General features: G+C 42.7%; 3 protein-coding genes across 10 annotated transcripts in view; 1 reads left to right on the top strand and 2 right to left on the bottom strand.

The window, feature by feature from the left end:
- LOC110535793 (ribonuclease P protein subunit p38) overlaps positions 1–13,412 on the top strand; it is a 49,363-nt gene extending 35,951 nt beyond the window's left edge. The window contains exons 1-2 of one of the 6 annotated variants that reach the window (XM_021621086.2): positions 8,588–8,726; positions 12,236–13,412. In XM_021621086.2, coding sequence (XP_021476761.2) covers positions 12,242–13,111 — 870 coding nt within the window. In that variant the 5' untranslated portion in view covers positions 8,588–8,726; positions 12,236–12,241 and the 3' untranslated portion in view covers positions 13,112–13,412. Of the gene's footprint in view, positions 1–2,346; positions 2,442–8,587; positions 8,727–11,414; positions 11,434–11,543; positions 11,692–11,726; positions 11,744–12,235 lie in introns of those variants that run through there. The other 5 variants (XM_021621067.2, XM_021621077.2, XM_036938865.1 and 2 more) reach the window with 5 other exon arrangements.
- On the bottom strand, positions 4,249–11,035 carry LOC110535811 (acyl-CoA-binding domain-containing protein 7). The gene is made up of 4 exons (XM_021621117.2): positions 10,854–11,035; positions 8,471–8,588; positions 8,095–8,157; positions 4,249–4,557 (listed from the first exon to the last, which is right to left on the bottom strand). The coding sequence occupies exons 1-4, from the start codon at positions 10,863–10,865 to the stop codon at positions 4,490–4,492; spliced, it is 261 nt and encodes an 86-aa protein (XP_021476792.2). The 5' UTR covers positions 10,866–11,035; the 3' UTR covers positions 4,249–4,489.
- A 1,194-nt stretch (positions 13,413–14,606) lies between the features above and the next one.
- On the bottom strand, positions 14,607–25,007 carry LOC110535774 (glycylpeptide N-tetradecanoyltransferase 2). Of its 3 annotated transcripts, XM_036938853.1 has the most exons (13): positions 24,454–25,007; positions 24,148–24,294; positions 23,195–23,312; positions 22,669–22,810; positions 18,736–18,854; positions 18,538–18,629; positions 17,818–17,934; positions 17,515–17,685; positions 17,280–17,388; positions 16,942–17,112; positions 15,913–16,080; positions 15,678–15,815; positions 14,607–15,528 (listed from the first exon to the last, which is right to left on the bottom strand). In XM_036938853.1, the coding sequence occupies exons 1-13, from the start codon at positions 24,483–24,485 to the stop codon at positions 15,508–15,510; spliced, it is 1,545 nt and encodes a 514-aa protein (XP_036794748.1). In that variant the 5' UTR covers positions 24,486–25,007; the 3' UTR covers positions 14,607–15,507. The 3 variants fall into 3 exon arrangements, with proteins under 3 accessions (XP_036794748.1, XP_036794752.1, XP_036794754.1); XM_036938857.1 differs by lacking the exon at positions 24,454–25,007 and having other exon boundaries at positions 24,148–24,363; XM_036938859.1 differs by lacking the exons at positions 24,148–24,294; positions 24,454–25,007 and adding an exon at positions 24,015–24,136.
- Positions 25,008–25,417: the final 410 nt, after the last annotated feature.

Genomic DNA, 25,417 nt, shown 5'->3' with positions numbered 1-25,417 from the left:
TGTGCCCACTTATCAGTAAATTCATATCAACATAAACATGATGAAACTTCAATTCGATCAAATTAAACAAATTTAATTTGATGTTTTTTTGTATGTAACCTTTATTTAACTGTTGACCAAATTCAACATTATCTCATTGACCTCCCTAAAAGAAAATCCCCACTCCCACTGGTTAACATTGTATTTTCGCACTGACAGACATTAGAGCGGAGTCAAGCCTCTTGCTTCCTCGCTGGTTATATCCAAGATGAGTTTATCTCTGTGCTTCTTAACTAGTGGGCCGGTCCAGCCAGGAGAACTCAAAATGCAATATATCAGCCAATAACATCTGTGGGGAGGAAATTCTTTGTAACATATTCCCCATCAGATTTTTCCTGGACATTTGATGATGTAGAACAGTGAAACACATTTTCTTTAACAATATATATCTTTAAACATAAACTGTAGAAGTTAAAAAACAACAGCATCAAGAGTTCTAAGAAATGTTCAAAGCCAAAACATTATGGTCGTGACAAAACCGATAAGACTCTTTTTTTAATGACACCATGGCTCCTGGTTCTGGTCTGGTTCTCTCTGGGGTGGTGATGATAATGTATCCAGCTTTTCAACAGCATTGTCCACATGTACAGTGGGGCAAAAAAGTATTTAGTGAGCCACCAACTTTGCAAGTTCTCACACTTAAAAAGATGAGGCCTGTAATTTTCATCATAGGTACACTTCAACTATGACAGACAAAATTAGAAAAAAAAATCCAGAAAATCACATTGTAGGATTTTTTATGAATATATTTGCAAATTATGGTGGAAAATAAGTATTTGGTCACCTACAAACAAGCAAGATTTCTGGCTCTCACAGACCTGTAACTTCTTCTATAAGAGGCTCCTCTGTCCTCCACTCGTTACCTGTATTAATGGCACCTGTTTGAACTTGTTATCAGTATAAAAGACACCTGTCCACAACCTCAAACAGTCACACTCCAAACTCCACTATGGCCAAGACCAAAGAGCTGTCAAAGGACACCAGAAACAAAATTGTAGACCTGCACCAGGCTGGGAAGACTGAATCTGCAATAGGTAAGCAGCTTGGTTTGAAGAAATCAACTGTTGGAGCAATTATTAGGAAATTAAAGACATACAAGACCACTGATAATCTCCCTCAATCTGGGGCTCCACGCAAGATCTCACCCCGTGGGGTCAAAATGATCACAAGAACGGTGAGCAAAAATCCCAGAACCACACAGGGGGACCTAGTGAATGACCTGCAGACAGCTGGGACCAAAGTAACAAAGCCTACCATCAGTAACACACTACGCCGCCAGGGACTCAAATCCTGCAGTGCCAGATGTGTCCCCCTGCTTAAGCCAGTACATGTCCAGGCCCGTCTGAAGTTTGCTAGAGAGCATTTGGATGATCCAGAAGAAGATTGGGAGAATGTCATATGGTCAGATGAAACCAAAATATAACTTTTTGGTAAAAACTCAACTCGTCGTGTTTGGAGGACAAAGAATGCTGAGTTACATCCAAAGAACACCATACCTACTGTGAAGCATGGGGGTGGAAACATGCTTTGGGGCTGTTTTTCTGCAAAGGGACCAGGACGACTGATCAGTGTAAAGGAAAGAATGAATGGGGCCATGTATTGTGAGATTTTGTGTGAAAACTTCGTTCCATCAGCAAGGGCATTGAAGATGAAACGTGGCTGGGTCTTTCAGCATAACAATGATCCCAAACACACCGCCCGGGCAACGAAGGAGTGGCTTCGTAAGAAGCATTTCAAGGTCCTGGAGTGGCCTAGCCAGTCTCCAGATCTCAACCCCATAGAAAATCTTTGGAGGGAGTTGAAAGTCTGTGTTGCCCAGCAACAGCCCCATAACATCACTGCTCTAGAGGATATCTGCATGGAGGAATGGGCCAAAATACCAGCAACAGTGTGTGAAAACCTTGTGAAGACTTACAGAAAACGTTTGACCTCTGTCATTGCCAACAAAGGGTATATAACAAAGTATTGAGATAAACTTTTGTTATTGACCAAATACTTATTTTCCACCATAATTTGCAAATAAATTCATTAAAAATCCTACAATGTGATTTTCTGGATTTTTTTTCTCATTTTGTCTGTCATAGTTTACCTATGATGAAAATTACAGGCCTCTCTCATCTTTTTAAGTGGGAGAACTTGCACAATTGGTGGCTGACTAAATACTTTTTTGCCCCACTGTATCTCTCCTCAAGGCTTCTTTCTACCAGTGCCCCCCTCCTCCACTACCTTTCCCTTTACTCCCTGTCTTCTCCTCTTCCTCCAGGTCAAAGTCAGAATCACTCTCATTCTGACGCTCCTCCTCCTCAGGTTCATAGTTCCACTGTCGCCTGCTCCTCCACTCTCGCACCTCCCTCCCTCGCCACTCTCCCCTTGGTGATAGCGTGTGACGAGGTTCTTGAGGCTGACGTTGTGGTCAAAGCTCTTGACGCAGCGCTGGCATTTGAAGGTCCTCTACCCAGTGTGGACGTGCAGGTAAGACTTCAGCTGGCTGGCCTGGGCAAAGGAACGCTGGCACACCTGACACCTAGCAGGAGCAGAACGTAATGGAAAACATTAACACTTTGCAGTCCACTTTCAGCTGATAATACAAACAAACAAAACATACATTTCAGAGGGAGATGTGTTCAGTATCAAACTAACAGAGTATGCAGTATAAAACACCTACCTGAAAGATTTGTTGTCACTGTGGCTCAGCTCGTGCTTCTCAAGCTTGCTAAGTTGGGGGATTTCCTTGTAGCACGTTTTACAAATGTCTCTTGGACTCATGCTGTCTGAAATGGCAGTTTCCGTTATGTTGTAAAATCCCCAGGGGCATTTGGAGCACCTATAGTGCAACTTTTTGACCTAGTGGTCATCCTTCTCGTGGGTCTGCTTGTCTTCCCTGGCCTTGAAGTGCTTGAGGCAGAACTTACAGGAGTAGACATGCTCTTGATGGTGAAGCCTCTGGTGATGCTTGAGGCCAGCTTCATCCATGCAAGGCCAGCTTCATCCATGCAGCGCTTCCCAGACAGAACAAGCTTGAACTTGTTCACACTGGTGCTCCACACTGAGTAACGTTGAGATGAGGATGCCACAGTCTGGACAGAGAGGCCGTGAGCGTTTGGAGTGCTCTCGACGGACGTGCTCCTCATAACTGTCGAGGTCGTGGAACCGCATGCAGAGTTTGTCAAACCCAACAGGCTCCCCAGGCTGGCCATCACACACACAGCTTCTTGTGTCGGCGTGGAGTGTAGGCTGGCCGGCTCGCTCCGTCTCTTGCGCTCCATCTCTCGCTCGCTCACAGAATCTAAAGTCACCTCCGGCTCCAATGAGGGTTCCCACTCAGCATTAGCCTGCTGCTCCTCTCTGATGGGCAGTCCCTTCATCTGTCTGTCTCTCATCTCCTTTCTCCTCCTCTAGGTACAGAGCCCTTTCCTTTCGATGTAACACAAGTCTCAGCACACTTAGCTAGCTCGCTAACTTACTTGCTAACGTTGTTCAGTGGTACCGTTGCTGTCTGGCCAATCAACAGTGTCGGTTTTAAAATCCTCTCCTGAACAACCATGCTGTCTGACCTTCATGGCTCCGTCTTGTCGACCAATGTGTTTACATACATAATAAAGAAGTAGAAAACACTTATATAACATAGCTAGCTTTAAGCCATAGAAACAATTGGGCTAACTAAACTTCAGTAGCAAGCGCCATTTCATTGCATACCAGCTAGCTACAACAGAGATAATGGAGGAATGGAATTTCCATACCGTCTCTGCTACAAAGGCACATAAACAGGAAGTGAGGCACAAGTCTGTTCCAGAAATGTGATTTCCAGGCAACCATGTAAATTAAAGCTCCTAGCTGCAACCTAGGTTAAAAATAATGACTGTTATTTTCAACCTAGGCTGCAATTATTGTGGTGGCAAACAGGACTTAATGGCAGAGATACTTATAAGGAGGGCCGCAGAGCTATAGGGGGTGGTGGGGACATTACTTGTCTGAGTAAGTGAGAGAGAGCTACCCTTTTAAAAACTCATTATTTGATAAAATAATGTTATGGGAAACACCGTTCATTATGTTTTCATGCTTAGTGAGCTTTTGCATTGTTAATGAATCACGCAGTGTTGATATCTCAATAGTGTGTGTCATCTTTAGAGGTAAGAAGACAGGAACATATAAAATACAGAATATTTCCCTCATTTATCATCATAGATCTACAAATAAAATAGACTGAGCGTAATTTAAAACAATGTTTTATTAAATCATAAATTCAACATCCCAAAAGTGCACAGGGGTTGATATCAAATAAAAAAACTCCACATTTTAAAAGTCAAGAAAGGTCAATCTAAGGAGAAAAAAAGTATCATGTTCCTAGTGCAGTAGCTTCTCATAACCTATGGCTTGTGGCTGAATGAGATACAGCTCTCCTCATAATAACCATTTCTAGTCACACCCTGGATACGACTTCATCATCATATTAGTATTTGCTGATGATCTCCTTAGCAAGTGCGATGTAAGCTGTCATGGCATCCTCCTTGGACATACCTAGAAAATAAGAACACAAATACAACATTTATATTTTTCAATTTAACCAGGAAAAGGCCATTGAGACCCAGTCTCTTTTTCAAGGGAGACCTGGCCAAGAAGGCAGCAACAATCAACACATTACAAAATAAAAACATACAACAATACAACAACATGATCCAGACTAAAAAAAGCACTTACTACACTCCTCTGTAACAGAGTCTCCCATCAATATTTTAAATTAATTCAGTGGCACTAACATATCTAGATGAAGCATGGATTGTAAATTATTCTATGCATTTGGTGCACAAGAAGAGAAGGCAGTCTTGCCTAATACTGTGAATGTCCTGGGGACTTTAAGTAGCAACCACCTAGCAGACCGGGAATGGTAACTGTTGGTGGTGAAGGAGACCAGACTACAGAGGTAAAGAGGGAGTTTACCCAAAAGGGCTTTGTAGATGAACACATACAAATGGATATTTCTGCGCATATAAAGTGAGGTCCAACCCACCATTTGGTGCAATGGTGGGTGAGTGACTTGGCATTTGTAAAAAAGCCCAAGGATGCATGATAAACAGAGTCCAGTCTCTGTAAGATGGAGGAGGTTGTGAGCATATAAAACAAGTCACCATAATCAATTACAGAGAGAAAAGTGGTCTGAAAAAGCTTCTTTCTAGCCATAAGCGGGAAGCAAGCCTTATTACTAAGATAAAAACGCAATTTCAATTTAAGCTTTGTCACAAGATTATCCACATGAACTTTAAAGGATAACTTGTCATCCAACCAAATACCTATTTATTTGTAGGAAGACACTTTTCAATGGATAAGCCACCAGATGTGACAATGCTAACCTTCTCTGGCCGAGTTCTAGCTCTGGTAAAGGTCATGAATTTAGTTTTTTGTATATTCAAGACCAGTTTGAGGCTATAAAGGGAGGCCTGCTGTGACTGAAAGCAGTCTGGAGCTCTTCAACAGCCTGAACCAGAGAAGGAGCATGTGAATATATGACTGTATCATCTGCATATAGATGTAACTTTGCTGGTTGCATCCCATTTCCCAAATCATTAATAAAAATTGAGAACACAGGAGCTAAAATGGAACCCTGGGGCACACCTCTATTAATCTCAAGAAAGCTAGACTTGTGATTGTCTGTATATACACATTGTGTTCTGTCAGAAAGATAGTTCCTAAACCAATATACTGCCCCTTTACTGAGACCAATGTTTCTGAGTCTAGCTAGCAATAATTTATGGTCAACTGAATCAAAGACCTTTGATTGAAAAAAAAAAAGAGCTGCGAGTTCACTAGGGATTCATAGACCTTGGCCAGGTTAGGGAGTTTAGAGATAGGACGATAGTTATTAGCATCTGAGGGATCTCCACCCTTTAGCAGGACATAAGCTGATTTCCAAATGCTGGGTATGGAATTGTTCAAGAGACTCAAGTTGAAAATGTGAGCCACAGGTTCAGTAATAATACCAGCTGCTATCTTTAAGAGGTAGGGGTCCAGGTTGTCTGGACCTGCAGACTTTTTAGTGTCTATAGCCTTTAGTGCTTTATAGACCTCAGTATAAGAAACAGGCTCAAAGTTCAAATGTTTCACGAATCTATCATTAAAATGGTCAGGAAGGCCAGGGGATACATTAGAACCTGACACTGATTTGATTAGCTTCCAGAACTAGGTAGGGTTGTTTAGGTTCTTTGTGACTGCATCTAAATAGTGATCTGATTCGGACTTCCTGATCAATCCTGGGCATTTGTTTCTTAGCGCTCTGAGGGAGGCCCAGTCAACAGAATCATTTATATGTCTAATTTGAGCCCAAGAGATCTCTCTTTCTAATTAATTCTGCCAAGTTATCTGAAAACCAGGGACTGTTCCCTCCACATTTCTTCACAGGGGTATGCTTATCACAAATATCATATAAAAATAGTCCAAGGCAGTGTCAACATCGGGAATCAGACTTACTGTCAATATTATGGTACAGATCATGTAAGAACGCTTGCTCATCAAACTGTCTAAAATGTATTTTAAAAATATAACGGGGTTTGGTCACTTTTGTATTTCTAACAAGCAATTGCACAGTGATCACTGACATCATTACAGAGTATCCCAGTCGATGTGTATTTGTGAGGGGTATTCGTTAGAATAGTGTCCAATAGCGTTGATTTGTTAGGTGCTCTGGGATTCGGTCCAGCATTAATTAATTGAGCGAGATTCAGAGAGTCACACAGTTCTTTAAAAGAGTCAGATACAGATGTAAGCATGTCCCAGTTCAAATATTCTCAAATAAGGAATTCCGGGTCATTTAGCTTGTGCAGGACATCAGAAAGAGAGTTTAGTGCGACTCCCGAAGCCGAGGGCGGTCTGTAGCAGCCGACGACGGTGATGTGGGAGTCCTTATATATATGTAATAATATGTTCACTTTAACCGCAAGCAATTCAAAATGTTTGGCTATGGTAATCGAGAGAATTTCAGAGGTGTTAAACTCGGATTTAACATAAATTCCTCGCTCTTTACTAATCCGATCCGTTCTTAAAAAAAAACGTGTACCCATCAATTAAAATCCAGTAATTTGACACAGATGTCTTTAGCCAAGTTTCTGATAAAACCATTACGTCTGCATTTGTCGTTTTGGCCCATATTCTAATCATGTCTATTTCAAAAATATATATATTCTTCTGACATTAACATGCAAGAGGCCCAAACCTGCTCTGTTTTTAAAATCATAGTGTTTGAAAATTGTAGGGCATAAAGCGAAGATAATTCACTCACCGATTGACCATTCAGCCTATTTAATCCACGATGGCATTGAGTAAAGTGCAGGCACAGTAACAGATACATAATGGCAGTTTTTAGAGGTATTTCAGAACAGGTGTGCAATGACCAGTAGACGTTGTATAACAAGGTAGATTTTCCCAATGCCCACGGTGGATCAGATTTTCCAATCTGATAACCGCTTCTCCGCTCCTAGTCGTCAATGCATACCTGCGGTCGCGTAGCAGGCCTTGCGCGCAGACAGACACTCTTGACACGGCGAGCTCCAACTCCAGAAAGGTGTAATAAAAATAAAGGCCTTCTCTATCCAAAATCTTTGTATAAGTAAATGTCGTAAAATAGAGACTGAGATATACAAATAATAGTTGTTATATACAGCATCCACCTTCACATAAAAAGTATTTGCTTCTGTAAACAACACCAGGGTCATTAAAACATAAAAACTCTTAAAACTCTGCTCGCAAGGATCACACATACAAACGGACAGACTTATTGGCTACCATATTGGATTCTTACCACTGTAAACCTGGTAGCACACATTCAAATTAGAGCAACGCACCCGTGTACATTCAGTTAAAAGTGTTGGTGACTTGTGATTGCAGCCTTCAATGTCAAGTACAATCTCTAGATGGGGGGTTATCTTGCTGTAGCATTCTGTTCACTAAATGTTCATAATTGATTAAAATGTTCCAAAGACTGAAACAAGGGTATAGGATGGAGGGCTAGTGTGGAGGCGAATCCTTTTTTACATTCTAAGAGAAGACAAAATCTTTTTATTTTACCTTTCCTAGAATCCCAGGCCTCCCACTTGGCTTTTCCCTTCATGTCTAACATGCCTGGCTTGTCTGTGGAGAACAAGAGAGGACAGTTTTTAGGACATCAGTGGTGGCTGGTTAAAAAATGAAGAGGAACCAGACCAGATTTAAGGTTAGGCTTTATGTTCTATTGTCCTACCAATACTAGTGTGGGTATCTGATATGGCCATTTTGGAAAGCAGTGTTCTGATATCTGGGAGATGAGTGCCCTATCTACCCAGAATTTGCTAAAATAATTGTTATTCTCTCCATTTAATTGTAATGGTCATTTCACTTGTGTATGTTCTGTACAATGATGTATTTCAATTAGCATGTTTTAAATGGCACAAAGAAAATTCCATACCAATGTTGATGTCTCCAAATATGGCCTGCTTATACAGACCATACATGTCCAGCAGCTCCTGGTCTGAAGGTCTGGACTTCACCTTCTTCACATCATCTGCTACTCGCTCAAACTCTGCCTGCACGGAGAGATGGAAGAATGGAGGGAAAGGGACAGATGGGAAAACAATACAGCACAGAAACTCCAGAATGTAACCTAATCTACAGCACTACAGCCTATTACTGCCCACTACTGAGCACTACTGAGCAGCCAAACAGTGGGTCCTTATTCCATTTAGACCTGTCAATGCCAATTTGTTCGCATGAATAATCTACTTTACACAGATCTCCAATCAAAAACAACAGCAAGGCTAAATGGGACAATGGGCACATTCATCTAATCAGAAAGGAAACCCCCAAACTAATTTATGTTCCACATGCAGTTTTAATAAAACAAAAATGTACATTCATTCAATCTGACTACAGTGCAATGTTAAGTTGGCCCAAAACCAACCAGAAGAAGGTTGACACTGTAAAATCATCTGGTTGTTTCAACTTTCTTCTGGTTGGTTTTAACTTTCAACTTTCTTCTGGTTGGTTTTGGGCCAACTTACACTGTAGGAAGATCAAATGTACAACCAAAAAAAAAAAAGGGGTGACAGTGCATTCGGAAAGTATTCAGACCCCTTCACTTTTTCCACATTTTGTTACGTTGCAGCCTTATTCTAAAATTGATGAGGGGTGAAATGATTTAATCAATCTACACACAATACCCCACATTTATAAAAAATTCAAAACAGATATTACATTTACATAAGTATTCAGACCCTTTACTCAGTACTTTGTTGAAGCACCTTTGGCAGCGATTACAGTCTCGCGTCTTCTTGTGTATGACACTACAAGCTTGGTACACCTGTATTTATTTAATATTTATTTAACTAGGCAAGTTAAGACCAAATTCTTATTTACATTGACGGCCTACCCCAGCCAAACCAGGACGACACTGGTCCAATTGTGCACCGCGCTATGGGACTCCCAATCACAGCTGGTTGTGATACCACCTGGAATCGAACCAGTGCAGCCTCTAGCAATGAGCTGCAGTGCCACTCGGGAGCCCCTGTATATTGGACCTGTGACACTAGGTTTTTAATACAATCAGTTGGTTAGATTTATTTCCCCCCGTTACTGAAATAGTTGTTCCTATTCAAATGGTTTAGGTTGTCTTTATTTTAATCAAGTTTCCTAACCCTGACAGTCATTCTGAATGTAGGTTGCGGGTGAATAAAAATTCCAACTGTTGGATATCTTAACTGTGGCTGGATTACAATAAGAACTACACATCACTTTGCAAGCCACCATAATGTAACTTGCAGACCTAATGTGGCCTGTAAACCAGGAGGTTCTTAACACCACTGTGTTAGGGTAAATTGAGGCCATCAAAGTAAGGCCTTATGATATGTGTAATGTATTGTCAAGTTTAATTTTAATGATAACATTCAGCTAGGTACTTATTTGGTGAAAGCAACAGGCCTTTAAAATTAAATAATTCAACAACAATGTCTCTGTCACTAACAAATGGAGTCATGGGTGGTAACTCTACCATTCCCTCAAAAAGAAAAGGCACCATGTGAATTATGCAAATTAGGCTTTAAACCCAAAATAGTGTAACAATGTTTTTGTTTAACACTAATAGGAGTTAACTCTTGATCAACACTAGTGTTGAACAGAAATAACACAGAGTTCATTATCTCATAGTTACATTTGAGTAACACTGACAAGTTTAATGCAGTGTTATTTTTTTACACTTTCGTAGTGTTACATTTAAGCGTTATAACATAAGTACTTTTTACACTCTGTAGAGTGGGACCATATGTACTCTGAGATAGTAGATAAAATGAACTCTTTAAATGTTGATTTAACGCTTCAAAATGTGCTGTGTACATAGTGGGAGCAGCACAGAAACAACATTATTGCTTAATTATAATACCTAACATGCAATGTTGAATTCTAATAGGTTACAGTAGCCTAGCTATTATTGGTCTTGGAAGCGTGACAGCACTGCATACTTAGTCTGTAGAAACATTAATATTTGATCTCAAGGGCCTCTGTTGATGACGGCAGCTGTTATCCAATACACATCAGCATCCTTGAGCATCATTCCGAGATGGCCAGCAAATCAAGCTCTAAATGTCATACGCATTTAAAGCAATACACAGGCATGACTCAGTAAATAAAGAACATAACGGTAAACGTAGTCTATATGCGTATGTACAAGCCTACCTACCACCAGCTACCACATCAGTCGACCATTCGCATCTCTTATAAAAACGTAGGCCTAACCCCATTATCTTGATCGACTCATCACTCAGATAGAAGATGTGTCCGCCAGGGAAAACATAGCCTACCTGAAGAGACATCTCGCAAAGTTCAACTCCGTAGGCTACTGTAGGTAGTATTAGCCCAAAGTGTCCTCTCGGCTGTGTGAATAGCTCTGACTGCAGCTGTAACAGACTGGGAGTTTACAGTAAATATCGGTCAATGCCTCGGGAGTCGGGACCGCAGTGGGTGGATAGACAGCTGATTGGCTGACCAAACATACTGAGACGCGGCGCGTAAAGGACGCTAAAATAAAACAAGATTTAAAAAGGACACTCGCATCAATGCAAGTCAATATTGGATTGTTCGCGTTTCATGACCAAATCATACTGTATAAAATTGATTGTGTAGCTCAATGAATATTCTAATATATGGACAATTGACTTGGATTGAATGTGTGGCATGCTTAGCATTTGGAGGCAGTGTTATATTTTGTAATTTGGATGTAGAAACAGTGATTAATGGAGGATGAGAGATGGTAGGTTGCCATCCTACTGGAGCTCAGCTGGACTCAGTTAATTCAGAAGTCTGTGCATCTGAGGGTCTGATTCGGGAGACTGAAGGCTTGGTAGCATCCCGTGGTTTCCAGTGGTTCTGATGGGTCATATGGTTTGTAGCTAGTATTATTAAGTGGCTTTGGTTTTTCTTAGTAAATTGTCAATATAATATTAGAAGATTGTTTGGTGGCCTTTTGCTCGCGGCCAAATAGATTAGCTCTATGCGGGTTTGAAGGGCGTGGCTCTGTTGAAACGTCATCAACCGCAGACATACAATATGGCTGCGCCCATGGACACAGCACATTAGTTGTGTGCACTGACCTACAACTGCTTTTTTAATTGTTAGAATTGGGGTAAAAATCCGACGGCTGTGAGTATATAACCAACTATGGCAGTTTGTCAGCTCGATATGTTTAATTTAGGTTTGTTTGATAACTTGTTAAAACTACTCGCTATATCTATAGACATGCTGGGAAATGTGTCTGTCGCTGAATAACTAGTCAGCCAGCTAGCTAGCTAAGTGATGTGTAGTAGTGATATAGGGGGGAACATTGTTACAGGGCAAACTTACTACCTTTACATACAGGTTAGAGGACCACAGTACAGAGCCCGTATTTTACTTTATCTGACGCTGTAATCTGATTCCAGATCTACCCTCATAGCCAAAGGCTGTAGTGATAATTTTTGTTTTTTTGGTGTTCGTTTTTATGGCAAAGGTTGTACTGTGCTAACAGGGTTTAAGCCCCACCCCAGCATCATCCCTCAATCACTACTGTGAATTAACATTCAAGGAGTCAACCCCACATAACTAGAGCAATAGAATAGATTATATTTATATGCTACCCTGCTGGTAAATGTGATAACATGGGAGTTGAGTCAGCAGTTCATGTGAATTCCTCCTTTCTTCACTCCAGATAAAGATGGCCACTCCAGGCAAAGTGTCAAAAAAGGAGCGGAAGAAGCAGATCCCAGCTAAGACGTCCCTGAACTCCCCCTACAGACTGCAATGGAGCCCACTGCAGAGTGATGATGTACACTTCATCCTGGACACTCTGAAGAGCAAACTGTCAGCAACTGGCCTGGAAAAGAAAGAGGTGAAAGGGTTTCGACAGTGGGGGAAAAAGAGAAATAAGAACCCACCTACAGGACATGACTCGGTAGCTGAGCCCCCACAGATAACCCTCGACACTGTAACACCGGAATGTCCTGTTAAACCCAGAGAGCAAGGCTGGACTGACGTAGCCGCTAGGAGGCAGCTGGCCATCGGCATCAATGAGGTCACCAAGGCTCTGGAGAGGAACCAGCTCCGGCTGGTGCTCGTGTGCAAGTCGGTCAAACCGCCGCACATGACGAGCCACCTGATAGCTCTGTGCCGGACGCGGGGCGTGGCGGCATGCCAGGTGCCGCGTCTCAGTGAGAGTGTGGCGGGACTGCTGGGGCTGAAGTGCGTCCTGGCACTGGGATTCAGACAAGGGGACAGGAACGAGGATGGGACGTTCTCCGACACTGTGGAAGCCATTGTACCCAGAGTGCCTGCTCTGCAGGTTGCCTGGATACCAAGCCCTCCCAGTGAAACAGGTGCAACAGTTGAGGGGCAGGTGGGAGAGGGAACAGCTGCAGGGCAAATGGAGGTGGAAAAGAGAGAGGAGACAAGAGGCCAAAAACGGAAAATTGAAGACATTTCTCCAGACATTACAGAATGTCCATCCTGCGTACTTCAGCCTCTTAAAGTGAAAAAGATTATCCCGAACCCCTATAAAATACGGAAACCAAAGACCAAGAAAAAGTAGAAGCAATTTATGTACAAAAGATGACATGAAACGGTAGTGTAGGCAGCCCTGGATGCTGATTGGAGGTGATCTCTACTACCAATCTGGAGGAAACACTCCCAAAATCCCATGGAGGACTTAAATGAAATAAATTAGACAGCACACTCAGATGTATCTTTTAAAGTCTAGATGAGTTTATTCCATCATGCTGGTATAGCTATTTGAATGAGGTCCTGTTTAAACACTGCTGGTTCTAATTCCTCATTTCTTTTACAGCCTGCCAAGGAGTTCAATAAAAATACTGATTTTCAGTTAGAGAAAAGTGTGTTATTTAAAAACTACACATGTTGATATATATAATTTTAAAAAAACCTAATAAGGCAAGGACTTTGGGTGCTCTCACTTGGGGTATCTGCATTGTATCAAAAACTGTCTCGTGCTCAAATTCAAACAAGTTGAAGTACACATCCACAACAGATCCAACACTCAAGGTGCCCCTGGGACTAATAAACACATGGCTGACTCAGATTCATGGGTTTGGCCATCAGTTCTATTTCAGCCATCTTTATTTGGATGCCCAGTGTCCTGTGCCATTGACATCGGTCGTCTTCCCTTGCTCAGACGTTGCATGCATCAACCAATGGTTGTGTGCCACGTCATCGGCCGTACCGTCGGGCACCAGATTGCTATAACATGGTTAGCTGATACGCAAAATACCTATCCCGGCATTGTAAGATCTGGCATGTATCAGCAACGTCTGAGCAGAGTAACCTGACCATTACCTAGGTTTGGGCACAGCCCCAGATGCAGACCACGTTCACAGAGCCACATCTCAGAAACACTAAAAGCAAGTAACTCCCCGCGAGGGCAGCGTAAGAATGAGAACTATTCACCTATTTCCATGACAAACTGACTTGGTGAAAGCTTATTGATGTAACTTGTAAATCGGCTTCAATCAGTGTAGATGGTGAGGAGACAGGTTAAAGACCGTTTTAAGCCTTGAGACATGGATTGCGTATGTGTGCCATTGAGGGTGAATGGGCAAGACAACAGATTTGTAACTTTGAACAGGGTATGGTAGTAGGTGCCAAGGGCACCAGTTTAAGTGTCAAGAACTGCAACGCAGCTGGGTTTTTCACTCTCAACAGTTTCCCGTGTGTATCAAGAATGGTCCCCTACCCAAAAGACATCCAGCCAACTTGACAACTGTAGGAAGCACTGGAGTCAACATGGGCCAGCATCCCTGTGGACCGCTTCTGACACCTTGTAGAGTCCATGTCCTGACGATTGAGGCTGTTCTGAGGGCGAAAGGGGCTGCAACTCAATATTAGGAAGGTGTTCCTAATGTTTTGTACATTGTATTTTCCCCCATGTACACAATCAACTAACTCAGTTTCTCATTGACAGGGACACTTGTTTATCTAACAGTAGTAACCATGACGACATCAGCAAACAGAACAGCTGTTTTCTCTCATCACAGGTTCCTTCATGTGCTGGATCATACACAAGGAGCTGCCTGATACTCCAACCCAATACCTTTATTTATAGGTGAAGATGCCGGTTTGACAGACATGGGAGGAATGGTGACAGAACACACAACATATAAGCACAATCCTAAATATCAGAATTGTGCCCGGGAAAAAAAATGGGACCTTTTTAAAATAATATGTTGTTAGGTGCAAACACACAAAACAAATTAAAAACAATTTTAAAATAATAAAATTCTCATCCTGCATTTTCTGTTTCTCAAACACTCAGATATTGAAAAACCTAAACACACAAAACAGAAATAATCAATATATAAAATGCACCTGGGGTTGTTAAGGAGCCTTTCACTCAGTTAAGAACTTAAGATTTGTGCTTCAAATACATTCTTCCTCAAAAATCCCTAGAATCCCCTCCCCTCTTAACCGTTCATAGGAACACCAAAGTCAATAACATCTACGCTAGTTGAATCTTTCCTCTCCCACCCCCCATATTCCACACTACAGGAATAAATGTGTTCTGGCATTAAATGCACAGGTTACTACATTTCTGCACTGTCCAACAAACACGGTTACCAATGCACCTTTTTGAATAAAACAACAAAAAAAACATTTTGGATGCAAGTCTTCCTTCTCTTCATGTAGTGTGTGTGTGTGTACTGTACAAGAGTCTGTCTCAGGCAGAGCATGACTTCACATTCAGGATGTTGATGGTTAAAAAGAGTTCCGGGTGAGCAGAGAGAATGTTCTCCATGATAAAAATGATCCAGGAGAGATGCTCAAAGTGATGCACACCTCCCGATCACTTTGATTGGTTGATTGTTGTCATTGTCTTCTTCTAGTTTGGGACTACCTGTGTGTCCAGGTAGAGCGATGTTAGGGGTCAAAGAAGACCTTTGACCTCTGAGTGTGTAGCAGTCACAGACAGACTAGTTACTGAAGAACAAGGCCAACCTGAAACAGAGCGACAGAGATAGAAAAATAATTAGAATTATTGACCGATTTCCCATTATGAAATTATTTTACAGCACACCCAGGAATACACCCCACCTTGTTGACACACAGACACACACACACACACACACACACACACACACACACACCATGTCGGGGTCCATGGGGGGACATTTCCAGTTAAAGAGGTAATACTGCAGGTTGCCGTCTCCGATGCCAAATTTGAGCTTCTCCAGAAACACCTTGTTCTCCATCAGGTCCAGAGCATTAAACACATCAAAGCCTTTCTGTGGGACACACACACACACCAATTAGATGGACGTGATCGTAGTTGTGTTGAACCTTTGTATTTATGTTGGAAAGAGTGTGTGTGCAGTAGCGTACCAGTTTGGCCAGTATGAGAGTGTCATTCATCAGGTCCAGTAGTGGAGTGTGTGTGTGAACGCTGTAGAAGGAGTAAGCAGCCTTTAGACTTCTGTGCTGTGGATGGTGCATCACTGTGGAGGGCAGGGTGTAGAAACTAGTGAAGTCTGTCAACACACCACCAGCACCCTGAGGGTAAACACAGAATAGCAAATTAAAAGTACTCAGATGTCAGTATCTAATTATATTGAACAAAAATATAAATGAAACATGCAACAACTTTACTGAGTTACAGTGCATATAAGGAAATCAGTCAATTGAAATAAATTCACTAGGTCCTAAACTATGGATTTCACATGATTGGGCAGGGGCGCAGCCATAGGCATGCCCACTGGGAAGCGAGGGCCAGCCAATCAGAGTTTTCCCAACAAAAGGGCTTTATTACAGTCAGAAATACTCCTCAGTTTCATCAACTGTCCGTGTGGCTGGTCTCAGACTATCTCTGAGGTGAAGAAGCCGGATGTGGAGGTCCTGGGCTGGCGTGGTTACACGTGGTCTGCGGTTGTGAAGCCAAATTCTCTAAAACAACGTTGGGAGGTGGCTTATGGTAGAGAAATTAACATTCAATTATCTGGCAACAGCTCTGGTGGACATTCCTGCAGTCAGCATGCCAATTGCACACTCCCTCAACGCTTGAGACATCTGTGGCCTTGTGCTGTGTGACAAAACTGCACCTTTTAGAGTGGCCTTATATTGTCCCCAGCACAAGGTGCAACTGTGTAATGATCATGCCGTTTAATCAGCCTCTTGATATGCTACACCTGTTAGGTGGATGGATTATCTTAGCAAATGAGAAATGCTCTCTATCAGGGATGTAGACAAGTTGGGCACAATGAGAGAAATAAGCATTTTGTGAGTATGGAATATTTCTGTGATCTTTAATTTCAGCTCATGAAAAATGGGACAAACACTTTACATGTTGCATTTATATTTTTGTTCAGTATATCCATCTCATTATCTAATTGAACAGACAAAAAGACAGACCCTTACCTCTACGACAAATGTGTCTATGATGTTGTCCTGAGGGAGGAACCAGTGTGCCACCTCCTCCTCGCCCATAGAGGGCGCCAGCTGGAAACGTCTCATGTGTTTCTGTAGCAGCTCCGTCACCTGACGCACGTCACGCCTCTCCATCGCTCGCAAGCTCGGGGTCTTAGTGCTCTACAGAGCCGGAGAGAAAGGGGAGTTATACACATACACCCAACATCACACAGGCCTGTAACCATAAAGCAAAGTTTATTAGCCTCGTCAGCTGGGAGAAAAGGGTCTTGCTCAGTGTAGGAGAGATGTGACAGATGGTGGAAGTGTAACATTGTGTGTGTTCTTACGTCTGGTAGTCTGTACAGTTTCATGGTTCTCTGCAGCGTCATGTTTCTGCTCAGGTGAGAGAATTTCACCTCCACCAGCTTCCTGGGGTTCAGAGAACGATGCCAGTACCTGTTCACAAAACACAACACTCCTGTTACATACTCTAGTTACAGTCAAATTACTACAGTTAGGCAACTTAAGCATTCTATGTATTCTTATTATGTTAGGACAAATTGATGAATTGTGTCTGTGTACCTGCAGGTAGACACAGGTTTGGGTAGTACCACTCCTGCCGTGTAGACGGCCTGGAATATACCCTCCAAGTTAACCCTTCGTGTGATCTCCCTGATCAGAACTGGAGCCACACGCTTTGAACGCAATTTCTTATGAACACACAGGAAGTTGATCTCAACCATTTTCTTTAAGCTGGAGAGAGGGAGGGAGGAAAACGTGTGCATCAAGTTCAGCACTGACATGCACCTGTCCACGACGTTGTTGATGTGTGTCCGCTGTGTGGTTAGAGCGTGTGTGGTTAGGGCGTGTGTGTGTGTGTCTCACGTGTCGTAGATGTGGATATCAGCAGGAATGGCACTGATGAAACCAACCAGTTTCTTATTGGAGGAAACCCTCACCCCACAATGCCACTGGGGCAACCAGCCTGGAGGACGCAACGCCCTGAGAGAGAGAGAAAGAGAGAAGAGAAGGAGAGAGAAAGAAGAGAGAAGAGAAGGAGAGAGAAAAGAGAGAGAAGAGAGAGAGAGAGAAAGATAAGGAGAGAAAGATAAGGAGAGAGGAGAGAGAAGATAAGGAGAGAGAAGAGAGAGAGAAGATAAGGAGAGAGGAGAGAGAGAGAGAAGATAAGGAGAGAGAAGAGAGAGAAGATAAGGAGAGAGAAGAGAGAGAGAGAAGAGAGAGAGAGAAGATAAGGAGAGAGGAGAGAGAGAAGATAAGGAGAGAGGAGAGAGAGAAGATAAGGAGAGAGAAGAGAGAGAGAAGAGAAGAGAGAGAGAAGAGAGAATGAAGAGAGAAAGAAGAGAGAAAGGAGAAAGAAGAGAGCGAGAAAGGAGAAAGAGCGAGAAAGAGAGAAGAGAAGGAGAGAGAAAGAAGAGAGCAAGAGAAAGAGAAGGAGAGAGAAAGGAGAGAGAAAGAAGAGAAGGAGAGAGAAAGAAGAGAAGGAGAGAGAAAGAAAAAGGAGAGAGAGGAAGCAGTGTAGTTTAGACAGAGGCCATACACACAGACAGTTTAACATAATCTAAGTAGAGTATGGATTTGACTTACCATTTGAGAAAGCTGGGTGAGTAATCAAATCTAAACATGTTGTCATCATCCTCCACATAGTTCTCATTCAACAAGGTGTACAACTCCTTCAGCTGAGAGAGAGAAAGACAGTCTTAGTAAAGTCTTCTGTCTGCACGACTTTGATGTCTGGTGGCAATGAATATAAACTTTTGAACACAAAGAAACATACACACTCACCACGTCAGCGTTGCTGAGGTCCAGCGTGTCCCACATAAAGCCCTGTGGTAGAGAGTAGGGCTCCTGTCTGATGTTGTCCTTGTCAGCCTCCATGGGCCCATGGCTGGTTACAACCTCATCTGCCAAAACACAACCAGCCAGTCACAACCAACCAGCCAGCCAATCACAACCAACCAGCCAGCCAATCACAACCAGGGGACTTGAGGAAATACAGCCATTGTGTTCTTACTATAACAATGTGCTTAACTTTCTCTGATTGTGGGAGTACTGTATCTGTACATATTTACAGGGCCTATAGAAAGTTTACACCCCCGTGAACTTTTTTTGCGCTACAAAGTGATCTTGAAAAAGATTGGTCTTTTTTTGTCATTGATCTATACAAAATACTCAAACTTCTACACACTTTTACAAATGAATAAGCATTTTATACTTAGTCTTTTCAAACCCCTTGTTTAGACAAGCCTAAATCAGTTCAGAGGTCAAATGTGGCTTAACAAATCACATGCGTTATATGGACTCACTGTGTGAAATAATAGGGCTTGACATGATTTTTGAATGAATGACTGCTCCTTCCTCTGTCCCACCATACATACAACATCTGTAAGGTCCCTCAGTGAAGTATTGAACTTCAAGCACAGATTCAACTACAAAGACCAGGAAACTTTTTGAAAGCCCCATAAAGAAGGACAGTGATTGGTAGATGGGTAACAATAACAAATCAGACATCGAATACATCTTTAAGCATGGTCAAGGTAATAATTATGCTGTGGATGATGTATTAAACCACCCAGACACATCAAAGATGCAGAAGTCCTTAATTGAGCTGCAGGACAGGAAGGAAACTGCTTAGGGATGTCACAGTGAGGCCATTGGTTATTTTAAAACAGCTATAGAGTTGAATGGCTGTGATGGGAGAAAACTGAGGATGGATCAACAACATTGTAGTGACTCCACAATAATGACCTAAATGACAGTGAAAAGAAGAATACAAATATACAGAATACAAATATTCCAAAACATACATATGTATGCAACAAGGCACTAAAGTAATACTGCAAAGAAAACACAGCAAAGGAACACACTTTTTGGCATAAATGCAAAGTCTAATGTTTGGAGCAAATTGAACACAACACTGAGTAACTGCCTCCTTATTTTCAAGCATGGTGGTGTCCGCATCATGTTATGGGTATTCTTGACATGGGCAAGTATACCAGGAGGGAGCTAAGCCCAGGCAAAATCCTAGAGGAAAACCTGCTTTAATCTGCTTTACACAAGACACTGGGAAAGGAATTGATCTTTTAGCAGGACAATAACCTACAACACAAAGCCAAATCTACACTGGCATTAATTACCAAGAAGACAGCGAATGTTCCTGAGTAGCCAAGACAGATTTTCAAGCAGATTTAGGTCAAAACTACAGTGCCTTGCGAAAGTATTCGGCCCCCTTGAACTTTGCGACCTTTTGCCACATTTCAGGCTTCAAACATAAAGATATAAAACTGTATTTTTTTGTGAAGAATCAACAACAAGTGGGACACAATCATGAAGTGGAACGACATTTATTGGATATTTCAAACTTTTTTAACAAATCAAAAACTGAAAAATTGGGCGTGCAAAATTATTCAGCCCCTTTACTTTCAGTGCAGCAAACTCTCTCCAGAAGTTCAGTGAGGATCTCTGAATGATTCAATGTTGACCTAAAAGACTAATGATGATAAATACAATCCACCTGTGTGTAATCAAGTCTCCGTATCAATGCACCTGCACTGTGATAGTCTCAGAGGTCCGTCAAAAGCGCAGAGAGCATCATGAAGAACAAGGAACACACCAGGCAGGTCCGAGATACTGTTGTGAAGAAGTTTAAAGCCGGATTTGGATACACAAAGATTTCCCAAGCTTTAAACATCCCAAGGAGCACTGTGCAAGCGATAATATTGAAATGGAAGGAGTATCAGACCACTGCAAATCTACCAAGACCTGGCCGTCCCTCTAAACTTTCAGCTCATACAAGGAGAAGACTGATCAGAGATGCAGCCAAGAGGCCCATGATCACTCTGGATGAACTGCAGAGATCTACAGCTGAGGTGGGAGACTCTGTCCATAGGACAACAATCAGTCGTATATTGCACAAATCTGGCCTTTATGGAAGAGTGGCAAGAAGAAAGCCATTTCTTAAAGATATCCATAAAAAGTGTTGTTTAAAGTTTGCCACAAGCCACCTGGGAGACACACCAAACATGTGGAAGAAGGTGCTCTGGTCAGATGAAACCAAAATTGAACTTTTTGGCAACAATGCAAAACGTTATGTTTGGCGTAAAAGCAACACAGCTCATCACCCTGAACACACCATCCCCACTGTCAAACATGGTGGTGGCAGCATCATGGTTTGGGCCTGCTTTTCTTCAGCAGGGACAGGGAAGATGGTTAAAATTGATGGGAAGATGGATGGAGCCAAATACAGGACCATTCTGGAAGAAAACCTGATGGAGTCTGCAAAAGACCTGAGACTGGGACGGAGATTTTTCTTCCAACAAGACAATGATCCAAAACATAAAGCAAAATCTACAATGGAATGGTTCAAAAATAAACATATCCAGGTGTTAGAATGGCCAAGTCTAAGTCCAGACCTGAATCCAATCGAGAATCTGTGGAAAGAACTGAAAACTGCTGTTCACAAATGCTCTCCATCCAACCTCACTGAGCTCGAGCTGTTTTGCAAGGAGGAATGGGAAAAATTGTCAGTCTCTCGATGTGCAAAACTGATAGAGACATACCCCAAGCGACTTACAGCTGTAATCACAGCTGTAATCGCAGCAAAAGGTGGCGCTACAAAGTATTAACTTAAGGGGGCTGAATAATTTTGCACGCCCAATTTTTCAGTTTTTGATTTGTTAAAAAAGTTTGAAATATCCAATAAATGTCGTTCCACTTCATGATTGTGTCCCACTTGTTGTTGATTCTTCACAAAAAAATACAGTTTTATATATTTATGTTTGAAGCCTGAAATGTGGCAAAAGGTCGCAAAGTTCAAGGGGGCCGAATACTTTCGCAAGGCACTGTATGTCAAGACTTGAAAATTGCTGTCTAGCCATGACCCCCAACACCTTGACAGAGCTTGAAGAATGTTGAAAATAAAATTGGCAAATACTGCACAATACAGGTGTGCAAAGCTCTTATGAGACTTACCCAAGAAGACTCACAGCTGCATCGCTGCCAAAGGTGTTTCTAACATGTATTCACTCAGGGGACTGAATACTAATCTAATCAAAGTATATTAGTATTTCATTTTTTCAGCCCGCCTGGTGTTCAACATTCCCAAGTTCTCCCATGTCACCCCGCACACTCCACTGGCTTCCAGTTGAAGCTCGCATCCACTACAAGACCATGGTACTTGTGTACGGAGCAGCAAGAGGAACTACCTCTCCTTACCATCAGGCTATGCTCAAATCCTACACCCGAACCCGAGCACTCTGTTCTGCCACCTCTGGTCTCTTGTCCCTCCCACCCCACGGGAGGGCAGCTCCACCTCAGCCCAGTCCAAAAATAAATGCCTCCTTACTAGCTCGGACTAAGCTGATAGTAAGTACATTTTTCCTGAAAATAGCTATGACTGTGATATGTGGTTGTCCCACCCAACTATCTTAAGATGAATGCACTAACTGTAAGTCACTCTGGATAAAAGCATCTGTTAAATGACTAAAATGTACATTTATATGAATATATATATTTTAAAACATTCTTCCACTGAGTATTTAGCGTAGATCATAGACATGAAAATCACTAATAAATTAATTTTAATCCCAATTTGTAACATAATGTGAAGAAATCCAAGGGGGTGTAGACTTTCTATAGGCACTGTATGTGTAGTTTAGTAAAAGTGTGTGATCGAGTGTGTATGTCTCACTCAGTGTGTGTGTGTGTGTCCCTACTCACTGAGTTTAGGTACTGGCTGTGTGTCCCAGAACTGGTACTTGTGTTTGGTGGCCTCGTCGATGCTCTTAGCTGGTCCCTGGCAGGACAGCAACTCCATGGCTCTCTGGATGTCCTGCAGCTTCTGCATGGGCAGCCCTGGGTTCTACACACAGGTGAAAAGGTTAGAACAGAGTGAGAGAGAGAGACACACAGACACACAGAGAGAGAGAGACACACACAGAGAGAGAGACACAGATAGAGAGACAGAGAGAGAAACAGAGAGAGACAGAGAGAGAAACAGAGAGAGACAGAGACAGAGGCAAAATCCCAAATGGACCTCTTACAACCTATGCACTTGTGGAGATCTGAGAGGATTTGATTGGTATATGAAATATGGTGTAACTTCCACTTAGCCTATCTCAGGACAAGGTGGTGCTATTACCATATTGCTTAAACCTGTCAAATCCAGTCAGATCGCCACAAGTGCATAGGGCTTGATTTGGAATTGGGCCAGAGCAAGAGGGGGAGAGAGAGCGCGGTTAGTCACCTTTATCTCCTGTGAGTCTGAGGCAGAGTCTGACTTGGCCCCTCCAGAGCTTGGCTTCTCTTTCTTTCTCTTCTGTTTCTTCTTCTTCTTCTTAGCCCCCAAGTCTCCCCCCGGACTCCTACACACACACATATTTTATAGCTAGCTGGCTACATCTCTGCTCTGGAGTAAAGGTTAGCTGGTACTATTGTCATGCTGAATAATTAAAGTCAGGCTAAAATGGGGCCAGATTATGCATACCCCACTTGAGTTGCCGGACATTTATAAATCCACGAGTACCGCTGTAGGCTATAGTGGGTATACTTCAGTGGGTGTAACCGGAGCAGAGTAGCAATCACTCTGCCTAAACGTTAGTTTACATACTGTTTTACGTCTAGCCTGCTGCTGTAACGTCAGAGAAGGACAGCCAAGGATATGCGCTGCTGTTAGCTAGCAAATGCGCCAGCAGTATAAAACTAAACATTTAGTGAGATAAATATCCATTTAGCTTATGTCATTCCATTGACAATTGCTTTAAATGCGAACAAGTCAATCCTACAGGATACTCGCATGCTAAACTGGTAATTAGCTGGCCAGTTAGCTGGCCAGTTAGCTTGCAATAACTACACAACGCCTAGCACGCCGAGTCTCATTCATTCAAATGAAAAGGTACTAAGCTAGCTTTCATTTATATGGCTACACTGCCATGACATCCACTAGCCAGCAGGATTATAATACACTTGCTACTCAGACGACTGAGAGGGCCATCATCACATAAAAACATTATGTGATAGAATTAACGAACAGGGCATATATGGTCCTTGGTCGTAAAAACACTAACGTTAGATGTATGCGCGAGCTCATTATCCAAAGAAACTCATCCACCCCCTACACAGGACCGAGCCATCCGAGCGTGGACGCGTGCTGCCCCGGACTGCTGCGTTTTGTGTCTGGTTGGTGAAGCCGAGCCTCACCCTTGCATGTGTTCATTCTCCTCCTCGTTATCGCCATCTATTCCGCAGGTGTCCTGGTCGTCCAGCTCCAGGCTCTGCTGACTGGCTGCGGACTCGCTATCTTCCGCCATTATGGATGAAAACCTATATATATTTAAAAAAAATATGCTGAATGAACAGGAGACAGGGAGGGATGGGAAAAACAAAGAGGTTAGTCGAAAATAGCGCCATCTGGTGCCCAATCTCCTCACAGCACGTTTGCAGAGCAGTAGGCTAAGTTCCCAAATCACATCGAAACAAGGAGAGATCAGTGATACACTACATTACCAAAAGTATGTGGACACTTGCTCGGCGAACATCTTATTCCAAAAGCATGGGCATTAATATGGAGTTGGTCCCCCTTTGTTGCTATAACAGCCTCTACTCTCCTGGTTAGGCTTTCCACTAGATGTTGGAACATCGCTGCAGGGACTTGTTTCCATTCAGCCACAAAGGCATTAGTGAGGTTAGGCCTGGCTCCAGTGGTCGTTCCAATTCATCCCAAAGGTGCTCGATGGGGTTGAGGTCAGATGCCCTGTGCAGTCCAGTCAACTTCTTCCACACCAATTTCAAAACATTTCTGTATGGAACTCACTTTGTGCACGAGGGCAATGTCATGCTGAAACAGGAAAGGGCTTTCCTCAAACGGTTGCCACAAAGTTTGAAGCACAGAATCATCTAGAATGTGATTGTATGCTGTAGCGTTAAGACATCCCTTCTCTGGAACTAATGGGCCTAGCCTGAACCATGAAAAACCACCCCAGACCCTTATTCCTTCTCCACCAAACTTTACAGTTGACAAAGCATTCGGGCAGGTAGCGTTCTTCTCCTGGCATCTGCAAACCCAGATTCGTCTGTCGGACTGCCAGATGGTGAAGCGTGATTCATCACTCCAGAGAGCACGTTTCCACTGCTCCAGAGTCCAATGGCAGCGAGCTTTACACCACTCTAGCCAACGCTTGGCATTGCGCATGGTGATCTTAGGCTTGCTTGTATGCGGCTGCTCGGCCATGGAAACCCAGGTCCGGAAGAACAGTTATTGTGCTGACGTTGCTTGCAGAGGCAGTTTGGAACTTGGTAGTGAGTGTTGCAACCAAGGAAAGGCACGCTTCAGTAATCCAGTTCTGTGAGCTTGTGTGGCCTACCATTTCGTGGCTGAGCCGTTGTTGCTCCTAGATGTTTTGTTTTCACTTCACAATAACAGCACATAGAGTTGACCGGGGCAGCTCTAGCAGGACAGAAATTTGACGAA

This window comes from Oncorhynchus mykiss, chromosome 2, assembly GCF_013265735.2.
Source record: "Oncorhynchus mykiss isolate Arlee chromosome 2, USDA_OmykA_1.1, whole genome shotgun sequence".
In the NCBI taxonomy this organism is placed as follows: Eukaryota; Metazoa; Chordata; class Actinopteri; order Salmoniformes; family Salmonidae; genus Oncorhynchus; species Oncorhynchus mykiss.
Note: the sequence above shows the minus strand (reverse complement) of the source record. Positions and strands in the feature narration are given on the sequence as shown.